The sequence below is a fragment of the Cibotium barometz genome, chromosome 34 (assembly GCF_041138505.1).
Source record: "Cibotium barometz isolate CiBa-2024 chromosome 34, ASM4113850v1, whole genome shotgun sequence".
Taxonomy (NCBI): Eukaryota; Viridiplantae; Streptophyta; class Polypodiopsida; order Cyatheales; family Cibotiaceae; genus Cibotium; species Cibotium barometz.
This window is the reverse complement of record NC_141079.1, coordinates 31474970-31493415: the sequence shown is the minus strand read 5'-3', so window position 1 is coordinate 31493415 and position 18446 is coordinate 31474970. Positions and strand designations below refer to the sequence as shown.

Sequence of the window (18446 nt, the reverse complement as noted above, 5' to 3'; positions counted from 1 at the left end):
ATCCCCGAACCTCTAAGCCTGGAGGTTGCTCAACATACACCTCCTCCTGCAGTTCACCATTAAAGAACGCGGATTTTAGCATAAAGCTCCTTCTCAAGGGTTGGCCAATGAGATTGAGTGTCGTCTAGCTTTTTTACTTTCAAAAGCAACTGATCCACCATCTTGAAATAGAGCAGTCCCGATAGCAGTCACTGGCATCAGTTTCAAGAACATAAGGCCGACTAGGATCAGGTAATGCTAAGATAGGTGCTTCCTTGACTTTATCTTTCAAAAGTCTGAAGGCCATATCCAAATCGTTATTCCAAGTGATAGGCTGATTTGATTTACGTCCACGACCTTTCAATGAGTCGGTCATCGGTAGTGTGAGCTGAGAGTACTCCCGTACAGATTTCCGAAGAAAAACAACAAAACCGAGAAAAGAACGAAGTTGTTTCACTGTTCGCGGTATAGGCCAGTCCAGAACCTTCTTAACTCGGTCATAGTCAATGCTCAATCCATCTCGAGTGATCTTGTGTCCCAAGTAAATGATCTCGGTCATAAAGAACTCACATTTACTTAACTTAGCATATAGTCGATTCTGTCTTAAAATAGATAAGACAATCGTGAGGTGTCTGACATGATCCTCAAGAGTACGACTATATATCAAAATATCATCCAGGAACACCACCACAAATTTGCCCAAATGTTCACGAAAAAGATCGTTCATTTGTTGGAAAGTGTCTGGAGCATTGGTTAACCCAAAAGGTAATACGAGAAACTCGTAATGGCCATACCTAGTCCGAAAGGCGGTTCTTTCGACATGCCTTTCTTGAATACGTATCTGGTGGTAGCCAGTACGTAAATCTATCTTCGTGAAATATTTCGCTCCTGCTAACCGGTCAATCAGGTCATCTGATCTAGAGAGAGGATAACGGTTCGTAATGGTCAGTTTGTTCAATCTCTTGTAATCTATACACATTCTCCAGGTATTGTCCTTCTTTCTCCTAAGCAACACAGGTGCACCCCAAGGTGATTTACTTGGACGGATTTGGCCCATCCTCAAATAATCTTCGAGTTGTTTAGCCAACTCATCTTCCTCAGCTTGGCTCATCTTGTAAGGTGGAATACTGACAGGATGAGCACCAGGGATCAAGTCAATACGATGATCTACTGCTCGTTCAGGTAGTAAACCCGATGGCAGTTCCTTAGGAAATACATCTTGAAACGAATCAAGTATCTTCTGTAATTCTTTGCTTTCAAACACACTTAATTCATTTACATGCAAGGAAGGGATGAGAAAGGAAGAAAGTGGAATCAATACACAATGGAAAGCGGTATACAAAGAAGAATCCATTATATTTTCAAAATCAATTGTATTTACAAGAGGTCCCTGAGAGGGATGTATACAATCACCTAAAATACTATACTAGGTGTCCTTATGCTGAAAAGAAAAAATATGACTAGACCAATCTATCTAGACTTCAAGAGTCTTAAACCACTCAATCCCTAATAACAAGTCTACATTTTCTAGATGCATTACATAGCATTTCAGAGTGTCTTTGTAGTCCTGAATCTGGATTGGAAGCATCTCCACCTTTCGATACTTGCCTTCCCGTAGGTAAGCGTACCTCATAGGTATGATCGCTGGGTGTCGTATCAAGACTCAATTTCTGCACAAGTTTGTAGTTAACAAAATTGTGTGAGCTACCAGGGTCTAGAAGAATGTGAATCTTATGGCCATTCACTTCTCCATAAACTCGGAGAAGATCATGCAAGCCAAATACTTTAGAATTGAACAGACAATCAGAACAAGTACTAGGGCGAGAAAGTACAGTAATTGACGTACCTGTCAAAGACAACTGGTTAGCTGCCTTTGGCTTGGGTCCTGCGTTTGTCTTGGCACCCTTTTGCTTTGGGCACTCGTTACGCATGTGTCCTTTTTCTTCGCAGATAAAACGTCGTCCTTCCTTCTTGAGCTTTTACTAAGGAGTCGTTTCTTCTTCGCTGGTGTCGAACTTGAATTCTTCGAAGGTTGGTCCGAAGACTTGCCTTCAGTCGTGTTAGCCATAGGTGCGGAGAACTTTCGTTTATGCTTGTTCCCTTGCTCGGTAACGGGTTTCGACTTGGAAGAGACCATTGTATCATCATAGATACGAGCTGAATGAATGGCCTCGTCCAATGTTTTACATTTGTTATTTTTAACCTGTAAATGGTATGAGTATGGTAGACCAGCTAGGAAGAACCCCAAAAGAGTAGTGGGATCCATCTTTGTAGCTTTCATCTGCAAGTCTCGAAACTTCTGGAGGTAGACCTCATAAGTGAGGTGCTGCGAGGTCATGGTCAAAGCTGAAAACCGGGCAACAATATCATAATCATCCTCTTTCTTGAGGAATTCCTTCTTGAAGACATCTTCGAATTGTGCCCAAGTCGTTGGCTTAGGGTTGAGTTCCTTCTACCAAAGCAAAGCTTTGCCGGACAGGAAACCTGCTGCTAACTGGATCTTCTTTCCATCATCATATGGATGAAACTGAAAGTGAACTTGCCACTTATGTAGCCACGTGTCCATGATCTCCTTGGTGCGCTGCTTTTGCTTGTCCCCGAACGGTTCCGGAGTAATATTGGGGCCTAAAGCAGAGGCCAAGGTATCCATACCCGATAGAGTAGAGGGGGTAGTGGTCAATAGAGCGATGGAGTTCTGCAAAGCTTGCATCTGGGCTGCGATTTGTGCCTGACGTTCCGTTGAAGAAGCTTCGAGAGCTACTTTGAACTCTTGGAAATCTGATTTTGACACAAAATTGTCAAAAAGATCGGCATCGGTACCTTCCGTAGCCGGCAAGCCTTCGCGTTCCACAAGGGGCTCCAACTCTGATTCTTGGGTCGACATCGTGAAGAGGGTACGCGGAGAGAAAATTTGATCTTTGCACAATAAAAGTGCGAGTGAACTTGAGAGCTTGAGAGCTTGAAAACTTGAGAGATGTGTGGCAAGAAGCCCAGTTAAGGGGTTTATAAAGGTTTTCACAAAAACTAAAAGCCCCCAAAAGCTATCTTTAGCTTTTGCTTTGGTGTTTTTTTAAAAATATATATATATAAATATAAATATATATATGGATATATATATGCTATTTTCTTTTTAAAAAAAATAAAACACCTTGAAACCTTGGAGGAGGGGTTTTTTAAACTTTAAAAAAAAATTTAAACTAAAAAAAACGAAAGCCCAAAAAAAAACGAGTGCTTTCCTTGTTTTTTTTTCTTTCCTCCTGGATTAGCCACTGGCATGTTGTCTGTTGACGTCAAGAGCTGCCGGCGCTAGCTTTCCTGCCGGCGCTTGCTCGCTTGTCGTCGGCATGCTGACATCCGGTGTTTTCTCGCCATCTTGCGCCTGCGACAGCTCGTAGGCGTGGCCATAAGGCCACGTGGGCCTGGGTGCCCGCCTGGCCTGGCCTGGGCGCCTGTGCTAGGCTGCGTAGGCATGGCTGCCTGGCTAGGCAGACCTGGCCGCCTGGCTATATAGCCCTAGGCGCCTGCCCGACTGTAGCTGCCGGTACCAGCGTGCAAACCCGCCAGCATGTCCACCTTCTCACAAACGTGCTCTCTCTCTCTCATTCGCGAAAAGCAAACCTGCTTTTTCGTGTTTTCTCTCCCTACGTTCATGCGACTGCACAACGAATCATGCCTCTTCTTTGCAAAGCAAAAAACCCTACTTAGACTACCACCTCCCATCAACATGGGTTTCTTTGATGAAGAAAAACACATACTGAATCTGAAAACAACAGTATGCACAGAAAAAACAGCAAGCTTTTTTAACACATACCTTTCTTCTACCTCATCTTCTCTACCTACCGACTTGCTCATTCACGAGGTATGCTCTGATACCACTGTCAAATCCCCATGGATCTCCTCGTGATCGTTCTTGGTACGAGACTCGAATCCTGCAAACAAGCAAACAAACAAGCAAGGGGGTGTAGGCCTGACTCACCTCCCAACCATGACAGCCGTGGGCAAGCCCACAGTCTTGGCTGTCCCCACCGAGCTAGGAGCTGAGCTAACTAGGTTGACGTACCGACCAATCTCCTCCTCGCGATGTCCCATACCGCCACGAAGCTACCCTCGTGGGCCTCGAGATTGCTACCGGCCTCGGCTGCATAAAGCAGGTGCACGTCTGCACTAGATCCAGGCTCCAAGACCATAGAGCTCTCACAAACTCGCGAGACTCTCTATATCCCAAGAACTAACCTTAGCCACCCTTTTATAGGCTCTTGGCCGGTCATCGGGCGTCCACACTTGGGCGCCCGCCGTCCATACTTGGGTGCCCGCCCGTTAGTCTATCCCTAACTCAGCTCGTCAATCAGCCTGCCTAGCTCCAAGCTTCTCCAAGCCTCGAAACTAGTCTTGCGTGCGTGTAGCACACGGTAGATACACACTGTGCACATGGCAGGGGGGTGGGGTTGTGTCGACCGAAGGCTATTCCGACCCCCTAGTGTGGTGTCCTCTCTCTCTACTCTCTATCTTTTGTTTATTTTCAGATTTTCTCAAGGTTTTACATGTGAATTTGTTGTTTTCTTGAAGAGAAGCCAAGTACTTGTGCCACAATGGCCAGCCCTTACGAAGTCCTATTACAGTGGTATTAGAGCCAAGGTTATATCTCTATCCTACAGGGATAACGATCTTTACACGTGGTGCTTTTTGCTTTTTATTCAAGCAATGGGAAGCACTCACCACCAAGAAGAGGATCAAGCCACCAAAAGTGGAAAGCAAACCCAAGAACCCACATGTCAAAGAAACTATGACCAATTTGGACACTATTCTTCAAGATCCCGACTTGATGATAATTTTTGAGCAACTATCCAAGAAGATCGAGCAAATGAAGAAAGGGGATGAGCAACCAACAGGACTCGCATGGCTAATTTACATCATATGGAGACGGCCAATGCGCATGGTGGGGTGCACTCATTGTTGAGGGAAAATCTCCCATGAAATGAAAAGACTTCAAGAAGCAGTTTTATGATCAGTTTTTACCTAAGAAGTTTGAAGATGATGTGCACCTTGCATGGGAAGGAGTGCGGATGGAATCAAGTGAGACAATTGATCACTAGAACAAGAAATTTTGGGATGCGTATCTCAAGATTACTCGCTTTAAGGAGATTTCTGAGAAGTGTAAGTTAAGAAAATATCGGGTCGGTTTGAATGGCAACATTCAAGATTTTGTGAATGTATGCCCGAATGATACGCATTCAGCCCGTATGTCAGATGTGCAATCCTAAGACGGGATTGCTAGAAAGCTGGTGTATAGATTCGTCGCATGACAAAGAACTGATGCCTACTCTAACTAGCTGGATCCTTGTCTTGGAGTGGTTTGCTGCCATTGAACCCTTAGTTGGGTTGGTGAGATGAGTGCGGTGTGTCTCTACTTTGTGAAGGATAGTTTACTTGACGAAGTTAGGTCTGCCTTGATACTTTAGATACACAACTTTAATGTAGGGTCTTTCTGGACAGGTTTCACCCGGACAAAAATGTGGACAATCCAGAGGCGGCTGAGATGTTCAAAGAGATTGCATACTCCTATGGCATACTATCGGATCCCGAGAAACGTCAACAATATGATTCAGCTGGTTTTGAGGTATTTCTGTGAGGTTTTTTTTTTTTGGTTTTTTTGGGGGTCCCTTATTTTGTTGAAAATAATCAATTTATAATAGCGTACCCAAAGGCCAGCTATGTAAGACAGTTTATCGTTCAATGCTTTTGTACTTATAATCAGGGTGTAGATGTTGATGGTCTTGAGATGGAGCTTGACCTTTCAAATCTTGGTACTGTAAATACAATGTTTGCAGCCCTTTTCAGGTATATTCCCACATTATGCTTAGCTGAGTTCTCATATGTATAGCTAAAACATTGTTTTGCAAAATCGATGGGCTCTTTCCTGAGTGGCTATCGCATCATGTTGCCGAGGAGGGGGCAGGAGTTCGAACTTCGAACCCCCACACTTTTATATTTGTATGCCTGCCTATATGTATGTGAGCGCGCACATTCAGCCCCCCATGCAACCCACATATCTACATGTGTTTGTGTGTGGGTGTGTGTGTGTACATACATATATATACATGTGTGTGGGTACACACAGACGCACGCAAGTGTGCACAGCGCACGCGCATGCGCACATACACACATATAACCCATATTGTTTTAATCTTAATGGGCTACATTTTCAGCAAGCTTGGTGTTCCTATAAAGACTTCGATTTCCCCTTATGTGTTGGAGGAGGCAATCAACGGGACAGTAACAATTAGACCACTTCCATTGGGTAGACCTGTAAATGACAGGGCAAGTGTCTCACTGTGCTCTTTGTTTCCTTGAAAACTCAGGACATTTACTTTCAGCTTTCTTTTTAAAGGGCTGCATATGTTCTTTCTTGACAGGTTGAAAAGCAAGTTGCTCATTTTTATGGAGTGACCATCTCGGAGGAGCAGGCCAATGCTGGAGTTGTGGTTCGCGTAACGTCCCAAGCGCAAAGTAAATTTAAGGTAAATTTAACACGAGTAGTTGAAAGATAATTAATCTAAATAACTTTTAGGGAATGATTTTGTTAGTGCTTTTCTCTAACCAAGCGTAATGTATTCTGGCAGCTACTTTATTTTGAGCAGGAAGAGAATGGTGGTTTAGGTTTGGCATTGCAGGTCAGATAACCCTTTTTGGTGTGGCGTGAAAACTGGTTTCTTAAGAGAATGAATTCCTGCTTGGTTGATCGTTTTGGAGTCTTATGGTCTGATTGGATAACCGAAGTTGGCATGTGACATTTTGTTTGCTTCAAGAAAAGCACATTTTGATACCTAGCTGCCAACCTGCTGCCCCAATTCTCAGGAACACTTTTGAATGGGTTTTGGTTCTGCAAACATGGGTACAAGCTGCCCCAATGTAGTCTGTAAAGACTCATCAGCTTTTTCGTGGTGGGGCCTGCCCAAATGAGATTTGTCTTTACTTTTGCTGTGCAAGATCCTGCTGTCGGGTCACCCATGTCTAGCATGAGCGATACTCACTCAAACATGACTTTTCCTCATAATTGGTGTGCTATAGATGCTTGGTGCAATATCCGAGGTGGAACCTGAGGTACTAGCATTGGCTTTTGTTATCGCCCTCAATGCCGGAAGACAAACTCTCTTTTAATGGACGAGAGACTGGGGGTCCCAAACCCTGCCCGCCTAGCTGCCCAGGGAGCATCCCCAAAAGTGTGCAGGGGGATACTGGTTCCTTTCTCTTTCTCTAGCCCTTATAGCCCTTGTAGGACCCCTTGACCGAGCATGTGGGACAACTCCAATGATCTGCCACGTGCCCAGAGGAGGGTGAGGTCGTTTGTTACCTCCAACACCCCCCTTAACGTGACCATCCTGACGAATGCTGCTGCAACCGAATGGAGATGACAAACACCACCAGGCTCTGCCAGCCAAACATGTGCGGGAGGCCTTTCCCATAAACAGGAGGAGCAACCAGCCACCACAAACGGCATCCCCATCAATAGGAGGGGCCAATTCCACTGGCAACCTTGGTAATGGCTCAGACACTACACCTTCCACAAACAGCGCTTTCTAATGGGGTGAGGTGCATGACAGCAGTGACCAGCTTTCCCTAGCTCTGATACCATAATGGACGAGAGACCAGGCCACATAGCGGGGTCCCAAACCCCGTCCGCTTAGCCACCCAGGGAGCCAGCATCCCCAAAAGCGTGCATGGGGATTCTAGCTCTTTTCTCTTTCTCTAGCCCTTATAGCTCTTGTAGGACCCTGTAGCCAAGCATGTGTGTGGGACAACTCCAATGATCTGCCACATGTCCAGAGGGTGAGGTCATTACCTTCAACATCTTTGTGGTCCAATCACAAGCTGATGAAGATAATGCTTCAGCCTAGAGTCTTGGTAAAGAGATGGTAGTGGTATACCATGCCGACAATAATGAGCTATCGCACAAAGTGACAGTGGACTTCAATGTGCTTGGTGCAAGCATGAAAAGCTAGATCTCTTACAATTGCCATCCAACCATAATCTTTTGCAGAGCTCTCAGGTCCTGCAAAATCTACCTCAACCATAATGACTCTTAAGATGTGAAACGCGTGTTGTGTAAAAAAGAGAGTGAGCATAGCTCTTGGGGCGGTCTCCTGAAGTTCAAGGCCTTCTGTGAGAGAAAGGGATTGTGGTGCCGTGTACGCAGACAAGCCTTTCGCCACCTACCCGTGTGATCCGATTCTCCTTGAAGCTCTCCCCATTGGCCGCAGAGGGTATGAATGATATTAGGAAGGGATGGACTCAACTGGTGCCGGGGGGAGAGGGGGGGGGGTGTTTGTGTCATATATGCCATGCAACAATGCTATTGATGATCTCCCATCTCTGATAAGTGCCTAGAGACTTGGTTTTTGTCGACAGGTGAGGAGTATGAACTGCCTCGACCTTGCAGTACGACTTGTAGAAGAGGGTAGGGCTGGCCTTTGTCACCCAGTCTACCGGCCCCAGGTGATAACATGCGACACGGACTGCACCGCTGTGTAGAGGCAAAGAATCCTCTGCCAAACCTGTTGCACTTTGGGACAGTCCCAAAGATAGTGCCGCTGTGACTCCAAGGGGTGGCTGCAACGCCCACACTGTGCCGGCCATCCTGCAATGGCCAACCAAGTGCTGACAATGAGGCTGCTGTGGGCTAACTACCAAAGGAAGAGTGTGACCTTCCTTGGCCGATAGCTGTTCCACAGACGCTTCCAAAAAGGGACTGCCCTGGGAAGCCCAGTGGTCTGCTGATAGATGAAATTTTTGAATGCGGCATTGAAGGAATCTGGTGGTGTCAGGCCCTTTACTGCCTTTGTTGCACATTGATTGAGGATGTAGACTGTGGTATCGCAGCTTCTGTTGGAGAACAAGCCTTTTCCAAGTACAAAAGGAGAAAGGGGTGTGAACAGCCTCTAAAAAGGCTACATGTGTATGTGTGTGTAAACCCACTCTTAGAGTGCTTCACTAAAATATCTAGATATTATACCTATAATGATCTAAGCAACGATGTCATACAGGAGAGGCTCTAAGCCTATAGAAGCATTGTACTTGATTGAAGTAGTACAAGTCTCCTCATTGAGTCATGCAATTTAATTTTTCTTTGAAGCAGTCTTTCCATCAAATCCCATAGCCATGTTTATCTTCAAGCCTCCATAGCTCTCCATGTCAGAGTCACATGGGGACGGGGGACGGGGACGGGGACGGGGACGGAAGTGCCGTCCCGGGGACGGGGTCGGGAACGGCAAAAAAAAAAACCTCTTTTTTAAAAGCAATTTAGGAGTTGTATGCATGACATACATATAGAGACACACTTTGAACAAAATTTTACACCGAATAGACAAAAAAACAAGAGTCATTTTGAGCAAAATGCGCTAATAAAACATCGATGGCACACTGATTATGTGATTGATAGTCTGATAGATACAAAGAGATAAGTACATGCCTCATGGGCAGTGAGGGTTACAAAAAAGAGTGGGTACAAAATAGGGATACTAGATAGATCACAATAGATCATGGCCATTGGCAGTGGGCACAAAAAAGGTGAGATGGCTCAAGGCTCAAGAGTCAAGCCTCAAGCTCCTGAAGTGCTAGCCTCCCGGGAGGCTTGGAAGTCGAAGTCGTCGATGCCATTTGAAGCCTCCTCCTCCCCCTCAGGCTGTAGCTCCTCCTCTACCTCCTCAAGATGCTCCTGAGCTGCAGGATCCTGCTGTGCCATCTCCCATTCGGTGAAGGGATCCGCCTTCCTTGTTGCTGTCGCACATAGCATGCGCAAGTTAGCGCTCACAAAAACCAAATCACTTGCCCTTTGCACTTCAAGGCGGTTCCTCTTCTTAGAGGCAATGTGACTGTAAATGCTCCAAAGTTGCTCCAAGCAACTAGAGCTCACAGCCTGGCTAAGGATGCGAATAGCCAAGCGCTGCAACTCCGGCCCATCTGATCCGTAATCCTCCCACCAAAGAGGAGACCCAATCTTGAGGCGGTCAAGCTGTGCATCTAAACATCCAAAAGATCCCTGCCGCGTCCTGTACTGAGATAGCTGGTCTCTGATCTTCCGCCTAATGGTAGGGTCGGGCTCTAAGCGCTCCAAAATGATCCGCCATCCCCTGCTTACTTCCTTGTCGGCCTCTTGCTTTCTGCCCTGGAACTCTGGATCAACCACAAAGGTAGCCGCATGAAGAGAGGAGTAGTAGGAGTTCCACCTGGACTCACATAATGAGTGGATCTCCTCAAACTCGGCCCTGTCTGGCACAAGGTGCTGGAGTGACTCGATCATGCGATCCATGGCCTCATAGACCTTGTCGATACATGGTTCACGGCCGTCAATGACTCGTAGAAGGTGAACAATAGGCTTGACCAAGGCATCGAGTGTCTTCACCTTCTCCCACCAAGCGGCATCGTCGGCGCGATCTCGGCACGTTCTCCCTGTTGCCGATTTTGACTGCGGCATGGCAGAAAATTCATCACTAAGGAAAAGCCCTCTTAGGGCTCCGCCACATGTAGACAAGCGGCCTAGCATGAGGAAGTTGTATGCAAACCTTGTCTTAGAATACTTGAGGAGGGAAAGAGTGCTCCTTTTAGAGAACTCATGTCGCAGCCTTTGGTGGTTGAGGACAAAGGATACAAGCTGGTTAGCCTCCTCAAGGGTGGGTGCAATCCATGGCAAGGCACCTATGTCTTTGAGGAGGTTGTTGAGACAATGGGCCATGCAAAAAGAAACTGTGATGGATGGATACATTGACTCAATAATGGTCCCGGCTGCCCTGGCCCCTATTTGACGCCTCTCCATCCGCCACCATGCCGACCACAAGCTCCGGCCCAATGACCTCGATCGTGGACGCCCATTCCGCGGCAAGCACATCCACGGCCTTCCCAGTGCCACTCGCATCATGTGACTCGATGAAGTACACTTTGCCCCTTGAGTAGGCCACCACTCCATGGATGGAGCGCTTGCGCGTGTCACTCCATCCGTCTACAATGAGAGAGACTCCGTTAGTCTCCCACGTTGCCTTTGTATCTGCCGCCGCCTGCTCAACGGCCAACTTCTCCCTATCAAGCAAAGTGGTGCGAATCTTTTCCGATGAAGGTGGCACATAAGAGGGGCCATATTCCCCGATCTTTGTGGCCATCTCACGGAAGTAAGGAGACCTATTTCAAGTAAGGAAAACCATGTAGCATGTTAGCTTTTTTTGGCAATATGACAAATGCTTTGAAGCATGAGACATTTAAAAAAAAAAAGAGTGAAGAGAATTGAGTCTCGACTCTCACCGTGCCGCTTGAAACGCAATGTGGTCGTGGTAGAAGAACCTAGCCACCGACCTATCCACCTCATCCTTCAATTTTGGGTTCCAATTCTCGTTAAGAGTGGATTGACGGCGGATGGGAATGGAGGCACCCGATGTGGATGGAGTGGACTTGAATGTTTGAGAGCTTGAAGCAAGATTTGGGTTCCTCTCCACCTCCATTCGCGTCGGTTGCTCTCGTGCTCTCACCACATCATGAGGATCAACGGCAACATGTCGCCCTCTCTTTGCCGCCTCGGCTGCCTCATAAACCTTGAGCTTCTCAAGAAGCTCCGCTCGCTTCTCAGGAGTAACGCGTGCGCAAAATTGCACTTAATGACCGGCCTCGTGCAAAAAGTGAGCTCGCACTTTGTTGGCGCCGCCACTTCTCTTGTCGGAACAAAGCTTGCAATTCCATGCCCTTGAACCACCGCCCACTCCACGACTAGCGTAGTGGACCTCATCCCACCATGACCATGTGTGCACCGCCGGCCTCCTTCGTAAAGAGCCCACAACGGAAGATGTGGCGGCGGCGCCTTCACCTTGAGATGCCATGAATGATGATAGTGTGAGAGAGAGGGAAGAAGGGTGCAATAGAGAGTTGCAAGTATTGCTTGACTCTTGAGGCTTGCAAGTCTCAAGAGGGATGGATCATGGAACTTGGAGAGAGAGAGAGAGAGAGAGAGAGAGAGAGAGAGAGAGAGAGAGAGAGATGGCTTGGAAGTTGGAGAGAGAGAGAGAGATGGCTTGGAGAGAGAGAGAGAGAGAGAGAAGGAGAGAGAGAGAGAGAGAGAGATGGCTTGGAAGTTGGCACAACTTGGAACTTTGAAGTTTGGATTCTGGAAGCTTGAGGCTTGAGAAATGAGTGTGGGTGCAATAGAGAGTGTGCCTTTTTTTATAGCTGGAAATCTGCCGTTTTCTGCCCGATTCTGGCCGTTTCTGGCCGTTTTCTGCCCGATTCTGGCCGTTGGAGACGTCCCCTCACCGCGTCCCCTGCCTGTCCCGCGTTTCGGGAACGCGTCCCCGGGACGCCCTCATGCGTCCCCGTGTTGCACGGCGTCCCCTGCACGTCCCACCCGTCCCCGGCCGTCTCCGCGTCCCCGCGTCCCTAAGGCCCGTCCCCGCGTCCCCGTGTGACTCTGCTCCATGTTAGCAGGCATCTCCTGTCCGTATATTTACACTAGGGCCTCTGTTGTGGGTGTGCCCGCCCAATTTAGGTGTTTCCTCATTTTTCCCCACTCTCCATATTTTTTCCTATTTTTTCCCTATTTTATTCTGGTGTGGGAGGTTGTCCTGTGTGGCTCTTGGCTGATCCAGTGTCGTGGCCGACTGCTTCTGCTGCTCCCCGCCCCTCTCTGTAGCTAGCGGACTATCAGTAGCTGGCCGAGTGATGTTGCAGCAGTCGGGTGACCTACAGAGGGCTGTCGGTTGGTTTTCTACTGGCCGACTGGATCATAGGGGCCATATAAAATGGCCCCTAGCCCCCACACACTTTGTATTCGGGTATTTGGGTTTTCTTGTGTATATAGTAGAGTTACACGTCTCTCTCTCTCCCTCTCTATTGCCGTGTTTTTCTGCTGTGCACTTGCTCTTGTGTTTTCAGATCTTGTCTTCATCTCCGCTGCATATTCTGACATGGTATCAGAGCTCTAGGCTCTTGGAAGATCTTGGGAACTGTGGGAGCAAGAGGGGAGCTGTTTTGTTGCTGATTGGTGGACTGTTTTGGACCGTACGAGAAGAGCAGAAGCAAGAGGAAGGCGGGCTGATTTGCTGGACAGCCACTTGCAGGTTTAGTTCCTCATTTTTTCCCACCCACCCACCCTTTTCAGTTACACCCCCGCAATGGCAGATTTACTTGAGATGGCTGAGAGGCACGTGAAGATCCCGACACTCCCCACGTTCCCAGTGGACCGTCAGTTTGATGGCAACAACTACGGCATATGGAAGGTAATGATGAAATCTGTTTTGGAGTCTTACGACCGTACTAATTTCATTGTTGTTGGGGTTCCACGGCCGGAGTTAGAGGAAGGGGAGTTACCCTCGATTCGGAAGGAATGTGAGGTACAGGCACAGTTATGGGATTGTGTCAATTCGAGGGTCCGTTCTTTCATTTTCCTTAACTGCACACCACAGGTAATCAATCATATGATGCTGGCCAGAGGTATATGGCAGCATTTGGCTTCTCTTTACAATAGGGTATCGCCCATGAAGAAGATCTCCTTGGAAGTACAGATGCGGGTGATGAATCCTGCAAAGTCATTGACGATGTGGGAGCACATCAACAAGCTGCAGGCTCTTTAGCAGGAAGTTCTCTAGGTTGGGAAAGAGATATCATCGGAGGATATGGCCATAACGTTGCTGTCACATTTGCCCTCTCAGTACTCAGCATTTTACTCTTCTTTGATTACCAGTGGTGGCAGGCTCAGCACCATCACATGGGAGGACCTTGTGCCCATGGTCTTGGACCAGGAGGAAAGATTCTCGAACTCTCCACAGGGCAGAGGTTCGGAGGCCTTAATTGGCCAACGGTCGAAAGACCGTAGCAACAAGGGCAAAGGGAAGCCTTCACCGGAGAAGTCTTTTGAGAAGAAGTCCGACTCAAACCGCGAGAAACTAAAGGCAGAGAGGACATGTAATGATTGTGGCGAGAAACGCCACTATTGGAGGCAGTGTCCCAAGCGGAGCACCGAGAAGGGTGCAGAATCCTCAACAGCAATCGTGAAGACTCCAGCTTTTGTGCACCTGGAGGTGATGGACACCAATGTTTCATTTACTTGGGTGGTAGTCGGAGGTCGGTCAGCAACTTGCCCGAGGTGCGGCCACTCCCAGGAGTCTCAGCAACATTGCCTTTGGGATTGCCTAAAGGCTCAGCAGATTTGCAACGGATTCTACCCCCCAGGGCATCGACCCGGATCATCACTTGGGGAACTCTCTCGCTTGGGCCACCGAGGCTAGTGGTCAGGACTTACGAGGAGCATGGGGGAGAACTAGCCCTTCAAGTCTCCCACCATCGTATTGCAACAGTACCAGTCACAGCCCCACCGGCATGTGTCTAGCGACCACGCCACCCTCTGCGGTCAGTGCAGGAAGCTGCAGGGAGGTTCTGACCGCATGCAGAAGCAACGGAAAGCCTTCTTGAGACTTTGGAGGCCTAGCCCTTTCCTTACTAATAGAGGCAGTGATCCCATTTGGCATTATAGACCACCTGTATGGTGGTTCCCCCCCCTCCCCCCTTTCCCCCTATATGAGATAGCCTCCTCCTCACAAAGCGGCCAGCCGGAGGAGAAGCATCTCTTCCCCTTTGATCATTTGTCTCCCGCCCTTATATGAGGTGAGGCTGTATTTAGCCCGTCGTCGTTGTACTTAGCCCTTTGCGGCTGTTTTTCTTTCACTAATTGAAGGATCTTTTTTCCGTGAAAAAAATAATAATAATTCTTTAAATATTAGCAATGGAAAAACTAATAAAGAGGAGCTAAACTCAATGATGACGATGTAATTCTTGGTAAGAATTCGTATTAGACACATTGTTCTCTTGTGTAGAATTTCTTCAAAACTACAACAATAAAGCAAAGCTTCTTTCCCTTAAAATATTGTTAGAAATGTGGAAGTATGGAATTTCTTTGTATGAATACAACTCTCTCAAATTGTAGGCCTTGTTAGAAATGTGGAAGTATGGATTTTATTTGTAGGAGTACACATATCTCAAATTGTGGGCCTATTTTTGGATTGTAAAAGGTTTCAATTTTTTTTTCTAAAGGTCATATGTTAGGGTCATTTTGGAAAACCCTTTATTTGTGAGTAAAGGTTTTTTTCAAATCTACTTTAAAAAACACCTTCTCCCTTTTGCCTAAAGCTTAAGGGTACACTGGAGAGCTATGGAAGCTTGAAGGTAAACATGGCTTTGGCATTTGATGAACAGAGAAGAAAGGGGGGAAAGAGAGAGAGAAAGGCAATGCTTCAAAGAGAGAAATTGCACGACTCAATGATGTGACTTGTATTACTTCAACTACAATGCTGATGCCGTTAGTGGGGATGTCGTAGTATCTAGTCCATACTATGCATAATGGAGTTGATAGTTATATAGTCTTGTGAGTTGACTACCATGAGTATATAACATGCACGTTCCTCAAAGGTGAATTTGCCAATTTGGGCATGTTCCTGGATTCATCTAGGTATATATATATATATACAATGCTTTTATAGGCTTAGAGCCTCTCCTATATGACATCATTGCTTAGGACATTGGAGGTATAACATCTAGATATTTTAGTGAACCACTCTAAGAGTGGGTCACACACAAATAGACATGTAGCCCTTTTTAGAGGTTGTTCACACACCTTTCTCCTTTTGTACTTAATTAAGGCTTGTTCTCCAACACTCCCCCTCAAGCATTATCCTAGTGCACACTTTATTTGGATAAATCTATGCCTACGATAGAGTTTGGTTAGCTACACCTACCATCATCACTTTCGAAGCTTTGCTTTTGGTCTTCGCTATAGCAACGTCATGCCCATATCTGCTTAGGTGTCCCCATAGAGACGGAAGACTCAAAACTATGAGGTGCAACCACATGAGAGCTTTGATGTACACATAATGTCCACGCCAAAAGAGCTTATGGGAACCTCATCACCACATTGAAGAACCTGCCAAATCTTACCTTGGAAGGGGTCGCACAGGTCCTTCTCCACAAAGAGAACTTCAAATGTATGAAGTGTTCCCTTTCTGGAAGGATGCAGAAAAGGACTATTATTCAAGGAAGCCTTGCAAATATTGTGGGAAAAACAGCCACAATGAGAAGAATTGCTTTCACAAGAAAGCAGAGGCCAATGTCACACAAGAAGAAGATGTAGCTTGCAAAGAAGAGGCAGCAAACTTTTAGTATGAAGACTCGTGTGCCTTTTAAAGGTCTACTACAACAAAAGGTGGCTTGACTACCATTGTACTCTACTCCAAGCACAGTACCAGAAACTTCTTCTCGTGAAGATATAGCTCTGATACCAATTAAAGGGTACAGTGGAGTGTCAGAATATGCAGCGGAGATGAAGTCAAGATCTGAAAACACAAGAGCAAGTGCACTGCAGAAAAACACAGCAATAGAGATGGAGAGAGAGAGAGACGTGTAACTCTACTATATACACAAGAAAACCCGAATACCCGAATACAAAGTGTGTGGGGGCTAGAGGCCATTTTATATGGCCCCTATGATCCAGTCGGCCACTAGTAGAAAACCAGCCGACAGTCCTTTGTAGGTCACCCGACTGCTGCAACATCAATCGGCCAGCCTACTGATAGTCGGCCAGCGTACATACCAAGTCGGCCAGCTACAGAGAGGGGCGGGGAGCAACAAAAGCAGTCGGCCACCACACTGGGATCAGCGAAGGGCCACAGCCTCCCACACCAGAACAAAATAGGAAAAAAATAGGGAAAAATATGGAGAGTGGGGAAAAATGAGAAAACACCTAAATTGGGCAAGCACACCCACAACAGAGGCCTCGGTGTAAATTTACAGACAGGAGATGACTACTAGCACCCCCTCTCAGCTCCTGGATGTGGAACCAACCCCAAAGAGCTAGAGTGCCGCCGGAGCAAAGCCTAAGATAGAGACTTCGTGAAGAGGTCCACCGCACTGTCCTCTGTCGAACAGAACTCTAGCAAGATGTCATCAGCAACGATCTTTTCACGAACAAAATGCCTTTGGATGACCGTGGGTTCCACCAGTGGAAAGCCAATCTTGCCAAGTAACCTCTGCAACTTCACCACCTCGCAAACAGCACCACAAGCAGCCCGATACTCTACCTCTGTCATTGACAAGGCAATAGTTGGCTGCCTCTTACTGCTCCATGAAACTGCTCTTGTGCCAAGGGAAAAACTATAGCTTGATGTTAAGGTCCTCATGTCTGGCTCTCCTCCCCAATCTGAGTCACTCCAACCGTGGAGTCTGACTCCATCTATCAATCCCCTCCTGCGTAGAATAGTCGAAGATCCTTCGCATGCTGCAAAAACCACAAGATATGCAATCCCGCCTCCCAAAGTCCTCTGCAAACATGAGCTCAACAGCCTCATCAGAAAGCTCTCGTCCAATTTGGTATCCAGCAACCAGATCAATGAACCATTCTGCTTCCGAGTCAAGGAGGTATCATATTGCTCACAAGGATCAACAACTATTATGGTGGGATGCCAAGTCCTAGAAACCTGTTGAAGACCACTCAAGGCCTTCGGAAACTTGTAAACCACCCCCTTTGAATCCGGAACCACAAAGCCTGGAGAATATGAAACATCCACCTCCTTTTGCAAGTAATCAACTGCCACCTGCCTGGCTTGCCAATAGGTCCCCGTGGAAAGAACTTCCTCATCTACAGGAGTTGCTTTGTCCGGAATACTACGAGACATTAGAGCATAAGTTACCTATAAAGTTTCCTCTGACTGACGAACACAAGAACTACCGACATCTATACTGGAAAGTTCCTGCCAACCGCTGCCATCAACTAGGAAGCCATCCACCATCTGGTCCGGGAAAGCCTGCACCTGCAACGTATCTACACTTAAGTGGCCATTACCAGACTACCACTCATCACAAAACTGAGTACCTGGGAGAGAGAGTGCTGAAAGTTTGTAAACTCCATTCTCCACTCCGCCTTCCCAAACTACTTGGCCTATTGCCTTGTCCCGGAGAGCAACAAAATGCTCATCAAACTCCACCCGTATGCCAGCCTTACAAACCTAATGCACTGACAACAGATGAAAACCAAGTGATGGAACATACAACACTTGGGAGGAATGCTTCCCCCCTCTGCCATCGGGAACTATCTCCAACCTGCCCTCACTGTGAACTGGGATAGTGGATGTATCCCCAGTAAGAATGTGACCAATACCTGCAGAGATCCTGTAAAGCCGAACGGGAAGGCGTCATGTGCCTGGAAGCACCACTGTCTAGAATCCACTCCCGAGTATCCGTAGCGGGGAGTCCTCCAACCTCCTCCCTACACGAAGGCCTCTTCCAGAAATCTGAAAGGAAGTGCTGTGATAGGCCTTGAGATTGCCAGTGTGCTGCTGCCGGTGTGCAAGCATCTAGATCTTGTGGCCAAGCCGCGCTATATATGCAAAGAAAGGGGCATCCAGAGTCTCCACCCGATCTGTGGGATCATGCTGAGTCCACTCTCTAGG

General features: G+C 47.1%; 1 protein-coding gene across 1 annotated transcript in view; it reads left to right on the top strand.

Moving 5' to 3' along the window:
- Positions 1–18446, top strand: part of LOC147618910 (chaperone protein dnaJ 15-like) — a 36942-nt gene that overhangs the window by 9189 nt on the left and 9307 nt on the right. Inside the window, exons 2-6 of the mRNA XM_086774043.1 lie at positions 5473–5596; positions 5735–5817; positions 6186–6297; positions 6393–6497; positions 6600–6650. Coding sequence (XP_086630169.1) covers positions 5473–5596; positions 5735–5817; positions 6186–6297; positions 6393–6497; positions 6600–6650 — 475 coding nt within the window. The remainder of the gene's footprint in view (positions 1–5472; positions 5597–5734; positions 5818–6185; positions 6298–6392; positions 6498–6599; positions 6651–18446) is intronic.